Genomic DNA, 21,227 nt, shown 5'->3' on the forward strand with positions numbered 1-21,227 from the left:
GCATAAGGGCCAGATGAGATATGGAGAGAGGTTCTTATTTAGGGGTATATCCCAGACCATCTATTTCCCTTCTTACAGTAAACTCTTATTTGGTCAGCGTATTTTGAGCACACATACTGAGAGTGAGGTTGGCCACAATTGCAGCAGCAGACAAACTCCAGCAGAGGGCAGCATTTGGCAACAAGAGACAGATCAACATTCAACACAGTTGTCTGGTTTGCCCAGGGGTATTCCCTGTATTTCTTTGATTATAAAATATTTTACATTCTGTATCTCCTAAACATTATTGTGTTTTAGATCTAAGATGCAAACAAGGTAATTTATCATATGCACGCACAGCCAGCCTTGCTCAGATATTAGCCGTGCAGTATACTGTGTACAAAACATTAGGAACAGCTTCCTAATATTGAGTAGCACTCCCTTTTCGGCCCTCAGAGCAGTCTCAGTTCATCAGGGCATGGACTCAACAAGGTGTCAGAAACATTCCGCAGTTGTGTCAAGTTGGCTGGATGTCCTGGTGGGTGGTGGACCATTCTTGATACACACGGGAAACTGCTAAGCATGAGAAAACCCTGCAGTGTTGCACTTCTTGACACAAACCGGTGCGACAGGCACCTAACTACCATACCCTATTCAAAGATGCTTAAATATGTTGTCTTGCCCATTCACCCTCTGAATGGCACACATTCCCAATCCATGGGTCAAGGCTTCAACACCCTTTAACCCGTCTCCTTCCCTTCACCTACACTGATTGAAGTGGATGTAACAAGTGACATCGATACATGTGTACAGCTTTCACCTGTTCAGTCCATGGCATGGAAAGAGCAGGTGCTCCTAATGTTTAGTACACCCAGTGTATATTGAACACATGCTGACTAGGGATACCTAAAAATGGCACAACTACCAGACTAAAGTTCCTGTTAATGAGGGGGAATTGTTCAATAGGTGGCCTGTCACAAATGTAATGGACCGTTTGAAGATAGTTTTTGTTTACCAGTATAAATAGCAATAAATACCCGGATGGTGACTTGTGCACTACAAGACAATTATAATACCTAGGTCTACAATCACATTACTGTCTATTTAAGAGCAAGAGGTTACATAATTTCATCCTCATAAAAGGAATCTATCTGGAGAGGGAGTGGCCCTACTAGCAAAAAAAAGATAGCCGACAACAATGAATGCAGGGCAAACTATGTTCAGGATGGACTCCACTGTGAGCTAGCTTCAGACATTGTACTAAAGCGGAATCTTGTACCCTCTGCTCTCCACACTGCCAGACGTGCTTGCCACTGAACACAGGTGCACCACAGGTTATAAAAGGAGGCAAAGGGCGTGAACTGCAATGAAAGAGCCTAGTAAAGGGACGCTCCAATCACAGGAAGGGTGGTTAAAAAGTTGATACAATTAAGTACAGCAAATTCCCAAGTCACAGCACACACACCCAATCAATAAAGGGCAATTAGTAATCCATTAAGGCAAGGTATTTGTGAGAGCATGCAAAGATCAGTGAGAAATCAATTCATAGAAGAGCTAAAATCCCCCCTATGACATCATTGGAGCTCCCGTGACTAATGTTTTAAAAGCAGTAATACCCAAACATTCTAAAATGTCTACTTAACGTGCGATGGTCCTGGTGCACCTTGCCCCCCGTTGGAACCATCTTGGGCTCTTGCACTCCAGCAACGGCTGAGAACCTGGGACCTCCTTGCCAGCAGAACACAGGGGATACACAAAAGAGAAACGGCCCTCTTGCACATTGTAACAGCGCAACCGCTGAACAGGTAGAGCCATGTCCATCGCTGCAGACTATCCGCCGAGATGTAACACCTCCCAAATAGGGATACCGGACTACGCCACATGTAGTGCGGGAGAGTTTACACAAATGTTCAATTCCTGTAGCAGTCCTACATCGCTTTTTTTTTTGTTATTGGCGAGAGGAGGTCCTCAGGACTAAATCTAAAATACACCGGTTCTTTGTATCAAGGAGTGGAGCACGGGACTCAGACAATAATCAGGACGCAGCCATTTATTTACATCCATCCTAAGCAGGAATATCACCTCACAGACATCATTACTAACAATAAGTTTCTCGCACAACTCACATTCAATCAAACGTAGAAAATCAACCCAATTAAACCACCGCTCCTGTCCGCCCAAAGCACGCCGAACAGTAAGGGGATCTCTGATTAACGCAAACAGGAAGGCTTCTACAAAAGGTCACGCCCTTAAAAGGTGCAAACAGTAGTTGTTACATAATTTTTTTAATGTTATATATGTACACATTCATTCTTGAAGAATATAACTTATAAATGCCTCATGAGCTTAGTGCAACTGTCTTACCCCATCAGAAGCTTGTTTAACTCCAATTTAATAAAACACTATATAGCCACAAAACATTGTTAAAACTAATTATTTTGATATCATCGATGGTCAGGCCATGCATCCAAAGCACTGTCTATGAATTTGAGAGTGGTTACATTTCTCCGGCCCCATCCCTCAGCTTTTCACCGAAACGGGAAGGAAGTAAGCTTTGTTATTGTTTCTACTGCCGTTTGCTGTTTTTAATTAACAATCTAATTAACATCTGGCACTGGCAGACCAACAAGGGTGCGTTCACAATAGGTTGATTTGCACCAGGTTACCAGCCTCAGGTTATCATTTCCTTGTTCTACGCAGCCAAGGAAACCTTTGGACCATGAAAGGAACCTCACACAATGGCTCTTCCATATTCTTATTAAATGATCCACTTGCTTGTCAATGTTTGTTTTCAAGACATCACACCAGGAAGAGAGTACTCAGGAGGAATAGAAAAGGCTTCCACAAAGGACCAATGGACCCTGCCCCACTGGCATTGGGCTGCACAACCTTGGCTTTACTATGCTCTGGTACCACTAAGCTGCTGGTCAGGTAGGCTCCGGTACTGGGGATCCACAGGGAGCAGTTGTAGGCCCCTTCCCCAGAGACGGTCTTTCTTTTCAGCGAACTAGTTATAGTCAATGACGTTCCATCTTCCACTTGTTTAGTGTTGATTGTAGAGTCCCCAGTCACGTTGTTGGGTCCCTGGAACCAGTGCACCTCTCCATCAGGGTAGACCCCAGTGAAGGTGCAGGTTGGGCCCTCATCACTGACACTGGGCTGGGCCTTCCTGTAGCACTCTGAATGGGAACAAATTTTTAAAAATGTAAACACAAAGAATATGGCTGAGGTTGGAGAGTTCTTGAAATGGTGCAATACAGTTCCGTAAGCCCCCTGACACCATTAGTCATACATTTTGCTCAGTTGAGGCACAGTAACGTCCCTTGTACTTCCTGGTGGTTAGGCAATGTCCATTAGCTATGTCCACTATAGGAGGACTGGCTCATTGTAACGTAATGGCTGGAATGGAATTAATGGAACAGAATCAAACATGACCACCGTTCCATTTATCCCATTCCAGCCATTACAATGAGCCAGTCTTCCTATAGCTCCTCCCACCATCCTCTGGTCAATGGCATTGGACTACATGCATGAGATGTCTAGGTTATGACAGTATTACACGAGTGAGAATGGGCTAGGACACTCGCCTTTCAGCTCCACCGTTGTAGTGGCCTCCTTTACTCCGTGATTGGAGCGTAGCTTGCACAAGTACTTTCCCCGCTCCAGTGGCTGTACCTGCAGCAGAGTCAGGGTCAGCTGTGTCTGTGGGGTATAACTACACTCCATGGTACTAGGTGTGCTCCCTGAGTGGGTCCCGGTCACTCCAGTTCCGTTAACGTCACACAGGTGCTTGCCGTCCTGGCGGACCCAGGCCAGATGTTTGATCGACAGCCCCTCCTGGAAGGTGGTGATGTCACATCGGAGGGTTACACGCTGGTGACATGGCACAATGACAGAGTCAACAGTGCTTAGCTTCACCAGCTCTGTGGATTAAGGAGATATTGGAGTTAGTTTCTTCACTAAGCTCTCTTGGAATGACTGTGCTCAACTAATGCTCGTTCCTGACTCGAGCCATTCCATTTTGTGTTATGAGCCCACTAGTGTGGGGGCCCAAGCTACATTGTTGTATTGGCAAGTACCAAAGACCCATCCACATGAAATACAAATCATCTACAGTATATAATTTCAGAAACTGTGTAGTTATGGTCAGCTGTGTATTAGTACTGCAAGTCACAAACTTCAGCTTGTAAAGATAACTTGTTGATTGACTGGTTGTGCTGGTCCAGGGCTACAATGAGAATGTGTACTGTTGGGGGTACTCGAGGACCAGGGTGCCTAAAAAAAGTCAAGTTTCAACTTGATTTGCTTACCTGCTGTTGTGAGTGTGCGAGCAACAGAGAGCCAAAGCATCACCGTTTGCTGGGTGAGCAGGTTCATCTTGTTTCTCTTGACTTGATCTCCTATAGACGCACACAAGTTACACATTGGTCATGTTCCACTAGTATGTCACTCTCACTCAGTCTACCTGATTATTCACCTTCACCTGTTGCAAAACACAGTGCACTTATTCATTTAACTGATTGATCCTTACAAGAGACGTACAGATGTAGGATCCTGTTGCAGGATAAATTTCCTGCATTGCAAGAAATGTAAAACATAGTGTATTTGATCATTTCCTGCTGTAGCAAACTGGTTCAAATTAAGATCCAATACCTGTACATTGTATCATTATGCTTCTGTCCTACGGAGTCTTAAATCGTTCTTATAAGTGGAGTGCACTGTGTAATACTTTGCTTCACAGACCGATATTTGTTCCTTAAAAGGTCCAATGCAGCCCATGTTTCTCAGTATCGCTCGGGTCTGTGGGACCCATTTTCAATGTCTACTAAGCTGTCATCAAGGCAAAGGGTGGCTACTTTGAATAATCTCAAATATAAAATCTGTTTTGATTTGTTTAACACTTTTTCTGGCAACTACATGATTCCATGTGTGTTATTTCATTGTTTTAATGTCTTCACTATTATTACAATGTAAAAAATAGCAAAAAAAAGAAACCCTGAAATGAGTAGGTGTGTCCAAACTTTTGACTGGTAGTGTATATTACATATGTGGTGTTTGGGACCACTGGACCCGAGGGTAATAAAAGTGTGTGTAGGTGTGCTGTTTCAACATAGGCAGGGAGAGAGATAGCACCAATAACCTGTCTCCCACTTGTCCCACACTCTTTACCCTTTGTAGCGTGTGCAACTACAATGTCTTGTGGGAACATGCACAGTGCTATTACAATACATTTCATTACATTGTAAAAATTCTGTATTTTCCCACAATCTACCCCAGCCAGGTGCAAATTGGGGAAGGGACACAAATAAATAGCTTTGCATGTGGGGCTCCTTACCACAATCAATCAGTATGGCAGAGGGCCTTAGACCGTCTTCCACTTTGGAAGATGAAGAATTCACTTCGGAATCTGACAGTGAGTTGGAAGAAGAGGATGAGATTGACCCTCAGCCAGCCCCAGGACCAGCCCGTCAGCTACCAGCTCATCAACAGCCTGCAGGAGGAGAAATATGGATGAAGTTGGATGCTCTTCTTGCCCAAGGAATGAGCCACCCCGCACGGCTGCAAATGGATGCGACCAGGGCCGACACGGATGGCTGTTACTCATGTACAGGATATAAAGTCTTCTTTTGAACTGTTCATCCCAGACACCATCCAGGAAATCATTCTGGACTGCACTAATTTGAAGGGAAGGCGTGTTTGTTGAGAGATGGAAGATGAACCAAACTAATTTACATGCATACTTTGGGTTTCTTAACATTGCTGGTGTTTTCAGATCCAATGGAGAAATCCACAGAATCCCTGTGGGATGCAGAAACTGCCGGAGAACTTTTCCGTGCAACAATGTCTCCGGAAAACTTCCACATTAATTCCAGGATTATCTGCTTTGATAACTGAGACACCAGACCAGCTCGGCGGCAGAGAGAAAAGCTAGCTGCAATCAGGTCAGTGTGGGACAAGTGGGTGGACCGCCTTCCCCTGTTTTACAACCCTGGGCCCAACGTTACTGCCCTTCAGGCAATACACACCGCCTAAACCCCCAAAATATGGAATCAAGATCTGGGCTGCCTGTGATGCTGCTTCATCATATGCGTGGAACTTGCAAGTGTACACGGGGAAGCCAGATGGAGAGTGATGTGAGTGATCACTCAGATGTGAGTCACTCAGCATCACTCAGATGTGAGTGATGTTGTTGCATGTGTGTGTGTCTGACTCTGTGTGTCTGACTTGGCCTACTGCAACTATATGTGAGTGAGTGAGATGTTTGTAAAATTCCTGAACTATGTGTTTAACATTCTAGATTGCAGCCTGTAGCAACAAGAAGAAGTGCTGTAATGTGTATGGACCCAAGAAGGACAGAAAGACACAGTACATATGCATCAAGTGCAAGAAATACATTTGCAACACACACACAGTAAAACTCTGTTCCTCATGTGGTGTGTAGACTGGCCTTAATTTGTGCTCAATGGGGCTCATTTATCATTTCCATGAAATACTTTATGTAAAATGTGTCCTTCCAATTTGTTCAGTTCAAAGCAATAAACAAAAATAGCTTCTTAGCAAAGAACAATTTCTCAAGCAAGAATTTTGCTAGGACTGTCTGGGAGTGTTCTGAGTGGGAAACTGAAAACTAGCTGTTATTGGCAGAGAGGTTTGGAACAGTCTTTCTTATTGGTCTATTAACTCATTTACCACATGTTGATGTCACCATGGAAAGGCCAAAACTCCATCCCACTCCATAGTTTTGACAAGTTGGCTGGATGTCCTTTGGGTGGTAGACCGTGAAACTGTTGAGCGTGAAAATCCCAGCAGCATTGCAGTTCTTGACACAAACCGGTGTGCTTGCCACCTACCCTGTTCAAAGGCACTTAAATATTTTGTCTTGGCCATTTACTCTCTGAATGGCACATATACACAATCCATGTCTCAATTGTCTCAAGGCTTAAAAATCCTTATTTAACCTGTCTCCTCCCCTTCATCTACACTGATTTGAAGTGGATTTAATTAACAAGTGACATCAGGAAGGGATCATAGCTTTCACCTGGTCAGTTTGTCATGGAAAGAGCAGGTGTTTCAGACACTCAGTCTATATAAAACACAGGACAATCAAGTTTTTGACTGCACTGGGCCATTAAAAGTACAGCTAGATAAGTTATATTGCTGTTGACATAGGTTTGACAGATACAGTAGCAAACTTGACTCACCCCAATATGAAGGCGTGCTTGTCCCTTGCTTCTTTGAGTAACTCTGTCTGATACCTTCTGAGCCCCTGCTAAAATTAGTCCTCCCATTTCCTTGTAGGTTTCTTTACATACCAAGGTCGTTAATGATTAAGTAAGGAGGCTTTGTGTGGCTGCTGTACTTATCTCTGAGAAGGTGTGTCTCATAACTACCTCTTGCTGCTCTTCTGAAAGAGTGAGAGAACGTGTGTGTAACAGAGAGTGTGATAAGTTAATGCTAAGTCAAGAGAAACTAGCATATGAAGTTGTAATGGGAGCTGTTGCTCTGATTGGGTGCCAACATGAAGGGGTGAGAGTGTTGTTGCAGATATCACTCCCACTCACGTGATCGGCTCATTCATGAGAAGGAAGTGATTTCACTTGATAGGTTTCAGTATTAACTTTTTTTAATGTCATCGCTTAGACGTGGTCAAATGGATCGAATGTTTCTGTATACTTGGTAATAAGTGTCAGGACCCGGTTACGAACTCGGGTCTCCAATGTGAGAAACAGTCACTTAGCAAACTGAGCCACTAATAGTCGGCAGAACCTAGAAGTTGAGGCAGACACAGCAGTACTTGAGACGATGTTTTAATAAAGTAAAAAGGAAAGTTGTTCAGTCAAAAATAAATCCACACCGTAAAAAGTAATTCCAAGAGAACAAAGGTAATCCTCCAAGTCAAAAAGGTAAATCCACAAGGTGGTAGGTACAGCAGAAAAAAAGCCTCAAAAGATATTCAAAAACAAAAACAAACAAACAAACAAACAAACAAACAAACAAACAAACAAACAAACAAACAAACAAACAAACAAACAAACAAACACCACAAGAGAGTCCAACTGGAGCAACAAATGTTCACAGCATCACCGGGGCTGGGTGCTAACATTTAAACACAGAGCAAAGAACTGAGGAAAACTAAGGGTTTAAATACAATCAAGGGAAACGAGGCACAGGTGCAAATAATAACTGGGAACAAGGGGAAAAAAAGGGTCAAAAAGCACAATGGGGGTATCTGTTGACCAAAACCGGAACAACCCTGTCCAAATCCTGGCAAAAAGTTTATGATGGTGTTTTGACTGAATCTTTACAGCCAGCATATTCAAGTAACTCATACATTTATTAATGTTGTAGAACAAGGGTGAAAACACAGATGTTCTGCAAATGATCCTGCAGTAACAGGACCTTTTGAGATTGTGTGTTCTAAAAGTTTTTCGAGAGTTTGCGAAGTTCAAAAACACATTTGAACCCTTTTAGCTTGAATCATCTTTTATCACACAGGCTAGACAGATGAGATTTCATTAGTGAGTGTTCATGCCACTTTGTTTCCTGAGTAAAAAAAAAACGATCATCCTCTCCGTTAGCGTGACACACACCTACGCTCATCACTCCAAAGTGCCCGTCAGACTGTCCATGGGCGTTTTGCACTCTGTAAACTGAGTAAATCACTAACCACTGTACATGACAAGCCTTTCTCCTGCTCCGAGCTTGTATTTAAGCTGTAACCGTTCTACTCTGAGGAAACAGGTCAGGTCCCCCAAACTGTTCCTTGAGTGTTGTGGGTGTGAGGCAACTCAATATGCATGTAGAATTCTGACTATACCTTGACCCTTCAGTGGTGGATGACCTCTAGTGGAACACCCCCCCAGGGTGGGAAACAACGGCAAAGAGAGAGGAGCCTGGCAGGGTCTCACTGATGTCTGACCCACAGGGCTGACCTCTCTGTTGGACTTGTGTGTGTGGCAGTTCTTCTGTCTGTGTATGTACTGCGTATGGTGTACTCTTGCGCGCGCGTGTGTGTGTGTTTGGATGTATGTCTACTTTGTATATGTGTGTGTGTGTGTGTGTGTGTGTGTGTGTGTGTGTGTGTGTGTGTGTGTGTGTGTGTGTGTGTGTGGCAGTTCTTCTGTCTGTGTATGTACTGCGTATGGTGTACTCTCGCACGTGTGTGTTTGGATGTGTCTACTGTGTGTGTGTGTGTGTGTGGGTGTTCAGGCTTACTGTCTCCGCTCTAGGGGCATCAGTTCTCCTCCCACATCAGCACTGCAGTAGCTGCCAACAACGAAGATATAGAACACGCTGCAGGCTTTAATAACATGGAGGCTACATCTCCACCAAAACAATACAATATACCGCTACAGAACAGAGAGCCTCTTCTCTGCTTCATCACCAGCCCACTACCACGCTTACATTTGAGATTGAACACGGTGGTAGCGTGAGACGAAGAGATTTTCTGCCGTGCTCTGACCTTTTGTGCTTTACCACACACTAGGCCTTTTTGATATAGCAATGTGCTGCTTGGATGCCTCTCCTCTGATAAGTGTGTATATTCCTCAGTGCATCTTCATTTTAATGCTCCATTGTTTGGTCTGCCACCAGCATGGCAACCTTATGTGATAGGAAACAAGCAATGTGCTAAGAGCAACTTTGAATAAAACAGGAAGTCTAATAATAAGTGTTGTTGCCACCGACAACGGGAAACCTTTGCCAACAACGCCACACTGCATTTCACACTTTCAGACAACCGTTTCCCTGCAAGTGACAGAATGTGGTGACTCTTTCTATCTCTGTCTCTCGCCCTGGCACGACACACTGAGTTACAGTTTATTTTCACAGCTTGTCGACACTCATTCCGATACTTAATTTCTGTTGGGCCAGATTACCCCCAAAACGCAGAGTTTTTGTCCCCATAATGGTGTCTAAAATGATCCAGCTCTAATGTGGGTGACTCATGCGACTTTGCCGAGGTAGTTCATAAAGTCATTAAGTAAACTTTTTCGAAAGTTGACACTAATTCCACACTGGGAGAGAGGCTGTGGATTGAGCTCCTGCACTCTGGGTCGTCGTCATGGTGATTAGTCAGGTGGATTTACGATCGCATTTCCGTGGTAATCCTAGACCAGAGGCGACAGCGGCCTATCGGTACCAAGCGCGTACTTTATGCCCTTCCGCCTCATCCTTCTCCCCTTTTGGCATTTTGGACATATCCCTGTCTGGCTGTTTTAAGCTTGTACTAGGTCAGCTTACTGTATGAATCACACTTCTCCCATATATCATGAGCCAGAGTGCTGAGGGACAAAGTCAAAAGTACACTCCAAAGTACCAATCGTCATTCAACTCCTTAGGCCCTGACTATTACGACTAAAGCCAAAGCTATACAAATCTTCTGCAAAGTTCAGCTAACTTGGTTTGAGATGTACAATTCTGATGGGCACCAAGTTGGCACCAATAGTTTGGAGGACAGTTTTGTGTAACTACAGTTTTGTTCTTAAACCAGACCAACTCAGCTCCTCTGAGCAGTGACAGGTCAATGAATGAGCTTTTGGTCATTTTTACTGGCTGAATTTCTTAAGTGGTCTTCTAATGTCTGTCCCCTCCCTCCCCTCTCTCTCTCTCTCTCTCTCTCTCTTAGGACTGGACAAAGCAATAATAAAATAGGATGGTTAGCTTACACAGCCAGAGTGCTGTTACATGGGACCTGCATGGCTGCCTGACCTCTGTACTCTGGCTGCCTCTGAGCGGCTGAAAGGAGAAGGAGCTTTTAGGCCTGGTCCATTAACTAAAAGGCAAGCGAGTAACTGTTCTCCCTCTCCATTCCATCTGTCCATTCCTCCATCTGTCCATGGAGCTTTTCTCTGCATTTTGTCCACTTCAGGGGCACTGGGGCATCTTTGAAATGAGATGGAACGTTGACCAACTCCCACCACATTTCCTACCCCCTCAAGCCTGGAAAGCTTCAAGAAAAGAACGTGGACTTTTTGTTTTTGTTTCATGGAGAAGTGACGGAGTGAGTGGTAGGTCAAGAAAGAGTTGGTTGTACCTCTCACCATTTGTCCTTGATATGCATTTTGTCCTGTATGTCCCTTTCCAAAGTAGTTCCTCAGCAGGTTACTGTACTCAGGATTGTTTTTAGACCTTTTTTTATCACAAAAGAGTTGATTTCAAACATCTAAGAACTCAAACAAAAGTGTGAAAACAACCCTTCAAAGAAGAAAGCTAATTTAAAGGAAATGAGTTGTACTGTATTCAAATGAAAGAAGGAGGGGACATTTGGCGGGACGCCCCCACCTACCGTCAACCAATCATGTCAATGCGGAGCTATACAGAGCCCTCTGCATTGTTACAAAAGTTGAGAGGCTCACCGCCATGCGGTATGAAGCTTGATTGGCCCTATGCCCCTTCTCATTGACGCCATGAAAATTCAAGGGTGACCGTGGTACTGCAGGCATTGTTTGCAGAAAACAGGATCCCCCATTATAGTGAATGGAAAAATGCCAATTTTCATGATAAACCTTTGTGTAAATAAAATACAAAATCAAAGACAATCGTGGCACCAAAAACTGCTTCTAATATACCAGATGTATGTCATTGAACTGATTATTTTAAAAACAAAAGAAGTTATAAGAATAATTTAGTAACTAATGGCAGCCTGCAGTGCCCCTGTCGGCCTTCAACTTCAGTTACGCAATGAGGGGGCAGCACTGAGCTAGCCTGATACGTCACTTCCTGGACTAGCTCAAATTGCGCATGTCCATGAGACGCCATCTTAATAAAGGGGAACTTCCTCCTATAACAAACTTCACTGGTTATAAATGGCCTGTGCAGCGTCGATATGAGTCAGAAAAATTAATTATAGTGTCAAAATTGACTACAAAATGTAAATAAGATAATTTTGGTCATAAAGTCAGCCTCATCCAAAACGAGATTTGGAAATGAGGGCGTCATGAGTAGTATGGGTTGGGTATGGATTATTTACATATACATGCCCACTTTTGCTAATGATGTCCAATTTGCAAAGAGACAACAAGGTGTGGTCCACCCCCAGCTGCCATGTGTTGTGAACATGTTGGCTTCCATAAAGTTGGTGCAAACTTCTAACACGTTCAACAATGTTTCGCAAGATGGCAAGGAATGTATTACAAACAACAAACGTATGACACTGTGGCTGTGTGTGGTGAGTAGCTAGCTAGATAGCTATGATACTGTGATCTAGCTAAATACATAGTCCCTCCCTAATGTGTAATGTGATGTAATGTCATAGAGAGGAAGATTTGCATTGCTAACGTTGCGCCTGACAATAAGGTTTGATAGGATGTAACATTAGCCAGCTTGCTATCGATAATGTTTCAACTCAAACGGGCTAGCTAAGAAGATCCCTGCTAGCTATCTAGCTAGCCAATTAATTTCAACTCGGACAAAGATATTGATAACTAACCCGGATTTGCAAGTTAGGTAGGTAGCTATTTTTATGAGAACAGGCATGTTGTTTGGGTTAGCACTTGTTCTCGATAACTCAGACCCTGTCGGCATTCTGCCTTTACTGTAATTGAACTGGGAGTCATGATCAAGGGCTAGGTTAGAACTAGCTAGCCAGCATTCAGGGGCTTCGTTTGCTACTAGTGCTAAAACAACATGCCTGTTCTCAGGAAATTCTATTGTGTATTTTCTAGCGCAAAGAAGGATGGTACCTGCCACAGCTGGTTGCATAGTAACGGCATCAGCGTCACTGGCCTGAATCTATTCTGTGCTTACAGTCACTCTATTAATATTATTACTTCCAAACTAGAGAAAATGTGTTTTTCTCGCTTTATGTCTATTGACTGATATTTAATTTAATTCAGTCTACTTACAAAACCTGGTGAATTTGTTGTTCAGCAGTGTCGTGGGAACCCCCCTACCATATCAGGAGCAGAATGCTGAGGCAGTACGTGGCCAGTCACCAGTCCCACTTCAGGTTGATCACATTTGATCTCGCTATACATCACAATAAAATCACTTGTCTGTCTTGGAATTCGCCAAACAGCCATTGATAATGTAGTGCTGTGTGTATCAAACTTACCTTGCTTTGCTACCGATGGAGGACAAGAGATGGTTTGTCATGGAGGCCCCTGACTTAAAGACAGATTGATACAGATGTCTGAACTGGGAGAGACCTTGCACTCAGCATTACAATTATACAAGACACATCTATTACTTTTCATCGTATTTTGTTATTATTGAATATAATGGGGTGGGGTGGAACTGTCTTATATGGGACACTATACAAAGGGATGATGACTAACATGGACCACCAGACAAAATGCTGATAAGTACAGTATCTGTATTGTCTGTGAATGACATTAGAAGATGAAAGACAAGTGTCAAATTTGCACATTGTTATATTAGCAGGACACTGCTTCTACAGTATTAGGCGGTTTATTCTACACTTGAACTTGAAAGTTATCAGAACACTTTGTTTAGAATATCGACAGAAGTTCAGTAATTGGACTTTTCTCATATTCCTCTGTATCTACTGACCGATTCAAAGCTTCCTCCTGGAGGAAGCTAGGTCAGTAGATACAGGCGGGTTATTGAACTCTGCCTGCTGAACCCATGCGTTGTGGCAAACTATGTCATATCAAGAATGTAGTCTCGGGCACTCCACCCCCCCTGTCACCTGGCTGCACCTGTCCGTAACCTGAAATACATCGCATAGATGAAAGGGACTTCTTCACCCGCTGGAGACTTCAAGACAGAACCTCACCCAGAGAGCAGTGCATGTAAGTGTGTGGTTAGACAGACAAATCCTTAGAGTAGACTATAGACATAGAATGCTATGCTAGTTCTGGAACCGCTGAAGCTCTACCAAATATTTGTATGCTCCTTGTTCTATCTGTGTACTCTACACACAACTCATTTTCCTTTGTTAGGTAAAGTGTAGGCATACTGTCTTTATAAGCAAATCAATATGATGAAACATTTTCTGCTGTAAATAGGCTGTCTTTGTAACACAAACACACCCATCGATTTTGGTTGTTGTTGATAAATGTAGTTGCATTCAAGCTAGCCATGTTTGTGCAATGTCCACATGAAGCCTAGACCTTTAGGGATATGAGTTCAAGATGAGACAAAACTAGCCAGTTATGTTGAAAGCTGTGCTGACTGAAGACTGGGTATTCAACTCGCAGCTGTTGATATAATTTCCATGGTAACATGTCTTTACATTACGTAATATATCTTCAAGTTACTTCCGTAGTAAGGTGTTGTATAATGAGGGTCTCATGAAACACATTCCAGACACTTGTACTTCTTGCCATCTGGGCATAACTGTGATTTGACAGAAATATCAGCTAGCTAGATAGGCTAGCCAGCTTCAGCTATCCCCAAGCTATGCTAGCTAGCTAGCTGCTGTCAGGTTGGTTAAGCACAAGGTCTGCGAAGGCTTTGGCCTACATACTGTATATAACTGAATTAGCAGATCATCTTGAGATGGTGAGCCAGTCAGGGGGGAACACGTCCTCAACTTCAAAACTTCTCTCCATAGGAAAGCTAGCTTTGCTTACCTCGCTGTCACTACGTTTCTCACTACTGCCTTTGTTTGTTTGTTGTGATTGAATGGACAATAAATAAATACAATAAACGCCCACATTAAACTACACCCTAAAGACAACTCTCTTTTGGGCTTCAGTAATGGCCACTGCATTTCTTAATGAGGAAGAAACACATTCATAATAGGTACGTGCAGTTCACCTGTAACCGACTTAATTTGTCTTCAGTGCGTTATTGAATCTTCACATATGAATGAATGGTATCACGTGACCGATGGCTTTGTCCATTCATATACAGGGCCTTCAAAAGGATTCATACCCCTTGACTTATTCCACATTTTGTTGTTTTACAGCCTGAATTCTAAATCGTTTTTTTTTTATCGTACACATCTACACACAATGCCCCATAATGACACACTGAAAACATGTTTTTATAAATATTCTCAAATTTATTGGCAATGAAATATCTCATTTCCATAAGTATTCACACCCCTGAGTCAACAAATGTTGACAACAAATGTAGAATCAACTTTGACAGTGACTACAGCTGTGAGTCTTTCTGGGTGAGTCTGTAAGAGCTTTGCACACCTGGATTGTATGTTTGCACATTATTGTAAAAAAATACATAATAATATAATAAGCTCTGTCAGGTTGGTTGTTGATCATTGCTAGATAGCCATTTTCAAGTCGATTCAACCCAATTTAAGTCAAAACAGGTTATTGTCCTGCTGAAAGTGAATTTCTCTCACAGTGTCTGTTGTAAAACAGACTGAGCCAGGGATTCCTTTATTTTTCCCTTAAAATACTCCCTAGCAGTTTCCTTCCTCTCCGGTAACTAAGTTAGGAAGGACGCATGTGTCTTTGTTGTGACCAGGTGTATTGAGACACCATCCAAAGTGTAATTAGTAACTTCACCATGCTACCATCTACCAATAGGCGCTCTTCTTTGCAAGGCATTGGAAAACTTCCCCGGTCTTTGTGGTTGAATCTGTTTGAAATTCACAGCTCGACTGAGGGATATTACAGATAATTGCATGTGTGGGGTACAAAGATTAGGTAGTCATTCAAAAATCATGTTAAACACCATTATTGCACACAGAGGGAGTCAATGCAGTTTATAATGTGACTTGTTAAGCACATTTTTACTACAGAACTTATTTATGCTTGCCATAACAAAGGGGTTGAATACTTTTTAAAAATAAAAAACAACTCCGCTTTGACATTATGGGGTTTTGTGTGTGGGGCAGTAACACAACATCTTCAATTGAATCAATTTTCAATTCAGGCTGTAACACAACAACATGTGAAATAAGTCAAAGTGTGTGAATACTTTCTGCAAGCACTGTTCACCTTCATTGAGAGAATAATCATCTCTGAAGTAAACCTAATGAATAATATAAATCTCCATGGCCCATATCTTATTCCCTAGAGAATAGGGACCGTGGTTGTGGAGACAAGTGTGTGTGTGTGTGCGCACATGCATGCAAACACAGAGACACACACTGTACGTAGAAGCACATACTGTACATTTTGTGCATGCACGCACGCACCCTTCACTGAGATGACAGATTTGGCATTTGTTAACTCCAGCTTGGGACACAAATACATTAGCGACACAGGTCTAATGGACTAGGCCTCTAGGGCTTGTATGGATCACTAATGCGTTTGCCGACCACATAAGACCCCAAGGGACAATCGGCCCTAACTTTAGGCCCCTCCGTCTTTAAGCCCCTAAACTTTGAGGACACGTTAACCTCTGATTGCGACGGTCATGAATCCGCTTTACGAGCCATCCTGCCGCTCCTTATCGTAATGGCAGCGCCTGTACCACAGTGCATAAAGACAGAGATCACACGGAGACTGCGGACAGGCACCTCCAATCAGATCAGACATAGAGGGGTGTTGAGTAGAAGAGGGAATAGTGTGATTTAGCCTGAGCTCCCTCTCATTTGACTGTCACTTGATGGCCATGCTAGAATGGACATAATCTCATTAAACGTATAGGACTTGTGTTATTTCTGTCATGTCAGATAGAAATGCCACAATCATTCTGTACTGTATAACAGCAGGACTATCTGTCCCTTGTTATTAAAGTGGAGTGGTAAAATGGTAGTATGGGTCGATGTACTTCTGCATTATGCAATCTTTGTCAGAAGTTGTAAAGGCTTTGTGAGGTTGTTTGGACCATAAACCCTCTCGAAGTTGTTTCTCTTTTGATGTCACTGCCAAATGTCCATAGGTTAAGATTGGGCTCTTTGTTTTGATCTGTTTTCAAGACCTAGTGAAGTTTTCTTATTTCATCTAAAATGCCATCTACTCAACATTCCATCAGGAGGGGGGAGGGGGGGGGGCTGAATGGGTGTAAAAGAGATATTTATGATATCGGTCTCTCCTGACAGAGGAGAAGGGGACACGTCCCACTAAGAGTTGGTGTTAACCTGAACAGTGAAAGCCCAGTGAAGACAATTAGACAGGAGAGGCCAACTGGCAAACGGGGCAGCCTTAACTTTCTATCCATGTCACTTGTTATTGAACTTACACTTACATCCGTCTTTCGATGATATGAATTAGTATCATAATCATGTCTATCCCTGTCATTTACAGTTGACCTGAGACTTCATTAAATATTATACTGAACAAAAATATCAAAGCAACATGTGAAATGTTGGTCTCATGTTTCATAAGCTGAAATGTTCCATACACACACAAAGCATATTTCTCTAAAAATGTGTGCACAAATTTGTTTACGTCCCTGTAAGTGAACATTTCTCCTTTGCCAAGATAATCCTTCCACCTGACAAGCGTGGCATATCAAATAAAATGTTTATTAGTCACATGCATTAACATCTGCTAACCATATGTGAGTGTAGCGAAATGCGTGTGATTCTAGTTCTAACAGTGCAGTAATATCTAACAAGTAATCTCACAATTTCCCAACAACTACCTAATATACACTAAAGAGGTGAATGAGAATATGTACATATAAGTATATGGATGAGCGATGGCCGAGCGGCATAGGCAAGGTGCAGTAGATGGTATAAAATACAATATATATATATATATATATATGATAGGAGTAATGTAAGATATGTAGACATTATTAAAGTGGTGGGTGCCGTCTTTCGGATGGGACGTTAAACGGGTGTCCTGACTCTCTGAGGTCATTAAAGATCCCATGGCACTTATCATAAGAGAAGGGGTGTTAACCCCGGTGTCCTGGCTAAATTCCCAGTCTGGCCCTCAAACCATCACGGTCACCTAATAATCCCCAGTTTACAATTGGCTCATTCATCCCCCTCCTCTCTCCTGTAACTATCCCCCAGGTCATTGCTGCAAATGAGAACGTGTTCTCAGTCAACTTACCTGGTAAAATAACGGATAAATAAAATAAATTTAAAAAAGAGGCGCTGTTGCACCTTCATCACACTGTCTGTGTGGGTGGACCATTTCAGTTTGTCTGTGATGTGTAGGCACAGGAACTTAACTTTCTCACCTTCTCCACTGCTGCCCCTTCGATGTGGATAGACGGCTGCTGCCTCTGCTGTTTCCTGAAGTCAATGATCATCTCCTTAGTTTTTTTTATGTTGAGTGAGAGGTTGTTTTCCTGACACCACACTTCGGGTGCCCTCACCTCCTCCCTGTAGGCTGTCTCGTCATCGTTGGTGATCAAGCCCACTACTGTTGTGTCGTCTGCAAACTTGATGATTGAGTTGGAGGCGTGCATGGCCACACAGTCGTGGGTGAATAGGGAGTACAGGTGTGGGCTTAGCACACACCCGTGTGGGGCCCCAGTGTTGAAGGTCAGCGAAGTGGACGTCCTCTGATACACAACCCAACCAAGCCGCACTGCTTCTTAACACAGCGAGCATCCAACCCGGAAGCCATACGCACCAATGTGTCGGAGGAAACACCGTGCACCTGGCAACCTTGATTAGAGCGCACTGCGCCCGGCCCGCCACAAGAGTCGCTGGTGCGCGATGAGACAAGGATATCCCTACCGGCCAAACCCTCCCTAACCCGGACGACGCTGGGCCAATTGTGCGTCGCCCCACGGAACTCCCGGTCGTGGCCGGTTGCGACAGAGCCTAGGCGCAAACCCAGAGTCTCTGGTGGCACAGCTGGCGCTGCAGTACCACGCCCTTAACCACTGTGCCACCCGGGAGGCCGTTTGATTGCCTTGCGGAGGGAATAACTACACTGTTTATATTCAGCCATATCACCAGACCTCTTTTCATGGTTAAATGCGGTGGATCGCTCTTTCAGTTTTTCGTGAATGCCGCTATCCATGTCATAGATGTCTCAGGTTTTGAGGGAGCGTGCAATTGGCATGCTGATTGCAGGAATGTCCACCAGAGCTGTTGCCAGAGAATTGAATGTTAATTTCTCTACCATAAGCTGCCTCCAACATCGTTTTAAAGAATTTGGCAGTACGTCCAACCAGCCTCACAACCGCAGACCACGTGTAACCACACCAGCCCAGGACCTCTATATCCTGCTTCTTCACCTGCGGGATCATCTTAAACCAGCCACCTGGGCCGAGGATGAAATTTAGGAGCATTTATGTCTGTAATAAAGCCCTTTTGGGGGGAAAAACTCATTTTGATTGACTGGGCCTGACTCCCAAGACCCACCAATGGCTGTGTCCCTGCCCAGTCCATAGATCAGGGCCTAATTATTTTTTTTCAATTGACGGATTTCATTATATGAACTGTAACTCAGTAAAATAATTGCATTTCTATTTTTGTTCAGTATACATTTGATTCTTCTGTGGATATACAATGCATAGAGATTCATAATCATTGTCAAATTCCCATTGTTATCTGTCCATGGGACCATTGATCCATCCAGTCTCTAGCTGTCATTGAAGGTTATATCGCTCCACTTAATACATTTTTGATTGGAATTAACACCGTTGTCATAAACTGGATGGCGATATATAGATTGATATAAAAGCCGCATTGTCACAGTAGTTAGCCTAGGGCCGTTAGCGACGCTACAGACGCTGTACGGCCATAAAGAGACTGAATGGCGCTCGATTAAGTTAACGCCGCCATCTGTGGCCTCATCGTTATGGTTTCATCAAACCATTTACAACTGACCATCACTGGAATAACAAAGCCCTAAGTCGCACACAATGATGATTAGCTGGACCATAGCCAACACAGCAGCCAAGAGACGTATCTGCCTATACGGATTGCCTATATAGCTTTGAAATGATCGTTGCCAAGAAAAATGGCCTAATAAATGTTGCTAGGACCAGGTGACCGGCTCAAATTGCTGTCTCTCTTTCATCAGCTGACTAATTGCTAAGGGTATCAGGCCTCATATTTGAAATGCCACTGTATTGATTTTCTAATCATGACAGTTCATGGAAATCTAGATGGCTCTCACCTAGAGGTGGCTGGCATTTTGTGCCTTTGATGCACTGATGTGTCGTTCCGCACAATTTTGTCCGCATGGAGATCAAAGTTTGCGAGATTCTTTCAGACCTCAGAAGCAGTCCAACGTTGATATTGGTGCACATCCCCTGGCATCTGGTGTGTAGAACGAGCTACATGCCTCAACCTTCATGTGATTTTAAGGCGACTCCGATCTTTCACCACTCATTTGGAATTGAAAAACATAGCTGGAACCAACACAACAGACGGTCCGGGATGTGGGCTGAACTCGACATTTGACCACATTTTGAGGGCTTACGTTGGAGTGAACTATCACTTCAAAGTTTTGCCACTAGACTTGAGAAATCCAAGTGCGATATTATTAGCGTCATCGTGACCACTTCACTTTGGCTCTCCAGCCTCGAAGTGATATGAGGAGGACTCATCGATTCTAACCAGGCTGTACTCGTCCCACTGAAGTCATCCCGCTTTCTCTCTAATCAGAGTTAGCTCCGTCGTTGTAATCCCCTCTAATCTATGGAGGAGAGGCCAAATCAGAGACGTTCGTTTTCCTTTGTCTCCTCTCTAGATTGTAAACGGCTTCTATGTTTGCCCACATATTATCCCAGACGCATACACACACACACACACACACACACACACACACACACACACACACACACACACACACACACACACACACACACACACACAGTGAAGCTTTGATGTGAAGCAAACACACACAGTGAAGCTTTGATGTAGGATCCCAGTGTTAAACTCGTGTTTGAAGGAGGGTTATCCCTTGGAAAATTAGCTAGCCGGAGATCAGGGACACGTTCCGTTGGAATCAGGGACGCTAATCTGGCTCAAAAACAACATTAGCTACCTGCTACGATGCACAGCCATGCCCAAACCCAGGGACAGTGTTTGCTGAAGTAGAGGATTATAGCCCATAGTGTTTGCCTGCACTTTGTTTAATCTACCTGCTGGCTTGATATGTTGGTCCCTCTGGTCTGCGTCAAACATAGGTGTGTTGGAAATAGCACCCAATTCCCTATTTGACTATAGGGCTCTCAAAAGTAGTGCGCTATTTTAGTAATTTAGCAGAAGTTCTTCTCCAGAGCGACTTAAAGTAGTGAGTTCATAAATGTTCATAATTTTTTCATACTGGTCCACTGTGGGAATCAAACCGACAACCCTGATGTTGCAAGCTCCATGCTCTACCAACTGAGCCACACAGGACAAACCTATATAGGAAACCTATACAGGTGCCATATTGGTCACAGCCATAGCCCTAGTTCTGGCTTCGTTCCTGGATATAAATGCTGTTCAGATGACGCTGGAGGTG

The 21,227-nt window shown here is 43.4% G+C and overlaps 1 protein-coding gene and 1 long non-coding RNA gene across 4 annotated transcripts in view; one reads left to right on the plus strand and one right to left on the minus strand.

The window, feature by feature from the left end:
- Positions 1-2,009: 2,009 nt before the first annotated feature.
- LOC109865897 (uncharacterized) lies at positions 2,010-7,416 on the minus strand. Of its 3 annotated transcripts, none has more exons than XM_020454394.2 (5): positions 7,182-7,414; positions 5,315-5,470; positions 4,290-4,379; positions 3,567-3,902; positions 2,010-3,158 (listed from the first exon to the last, which is right to left on the minus strand). In XM_020454394.2, the coding sequence occupies exons 3-5, from the start codon at positions 4,354-4,356 to the stop codon at positions 2,779-2,781; spliced, it is 783 nt and encodes a 260-aa protein (XP_020309983.1). In that variant the 5' UTR covers positions 4,357-4,379; positions 5,315-5,470; positions 7,182-7,414; the 3' UTR covers positions 2,010-2,778. The 3 variants fall into 3 exon arrangements, with proteins under 3 accessions (XP_020309983.1, XP_031655758.1, XP_020309984.1); XM_031799898.1 differs by lacking the exon at positions 7,182-7,414 and adding an exon at positions 6,670-6,906; XM_020454395.2 differs by lacking the exon at positions 5,315-5,470 and having other exon boundaries at positions 7,182-7,416.
- Positions 7,417-11,723: 4,307 nt separating this feature from the next.
- LOC116355527 (uncharacterized) overlaps positions 11,724-21,227 on the plus strand; it is a 32,705-nt gene continuing 23,201 nt past the window's right edge. The window contains exon 1 of the long non-coding RNA XR_004204562.1: positions 11,724-12,148. This is a non-coding gene — a long non-coding RNA (uncharacterized LOC116355527). The remainder of the gene's footprint in view (positions 12,149-21,227) is intronic.

This window comes from Oncorhynchus kisutch, linkage group LG20 (assembly GCF_002021735.2).
Source record: "Oncorhynchus kisutch isolate 150728-3 linkage group LG20, Okis_V2, whole genome shotgun sequence".
In the NCBI taxonomy this organism is placed as follows: Eukaryota; Metazoa; Chordata; class Actinopteri; order Salmoniformes; family Salmonidae; genus Oncorhynchus; species Oncorhynchus kisutch.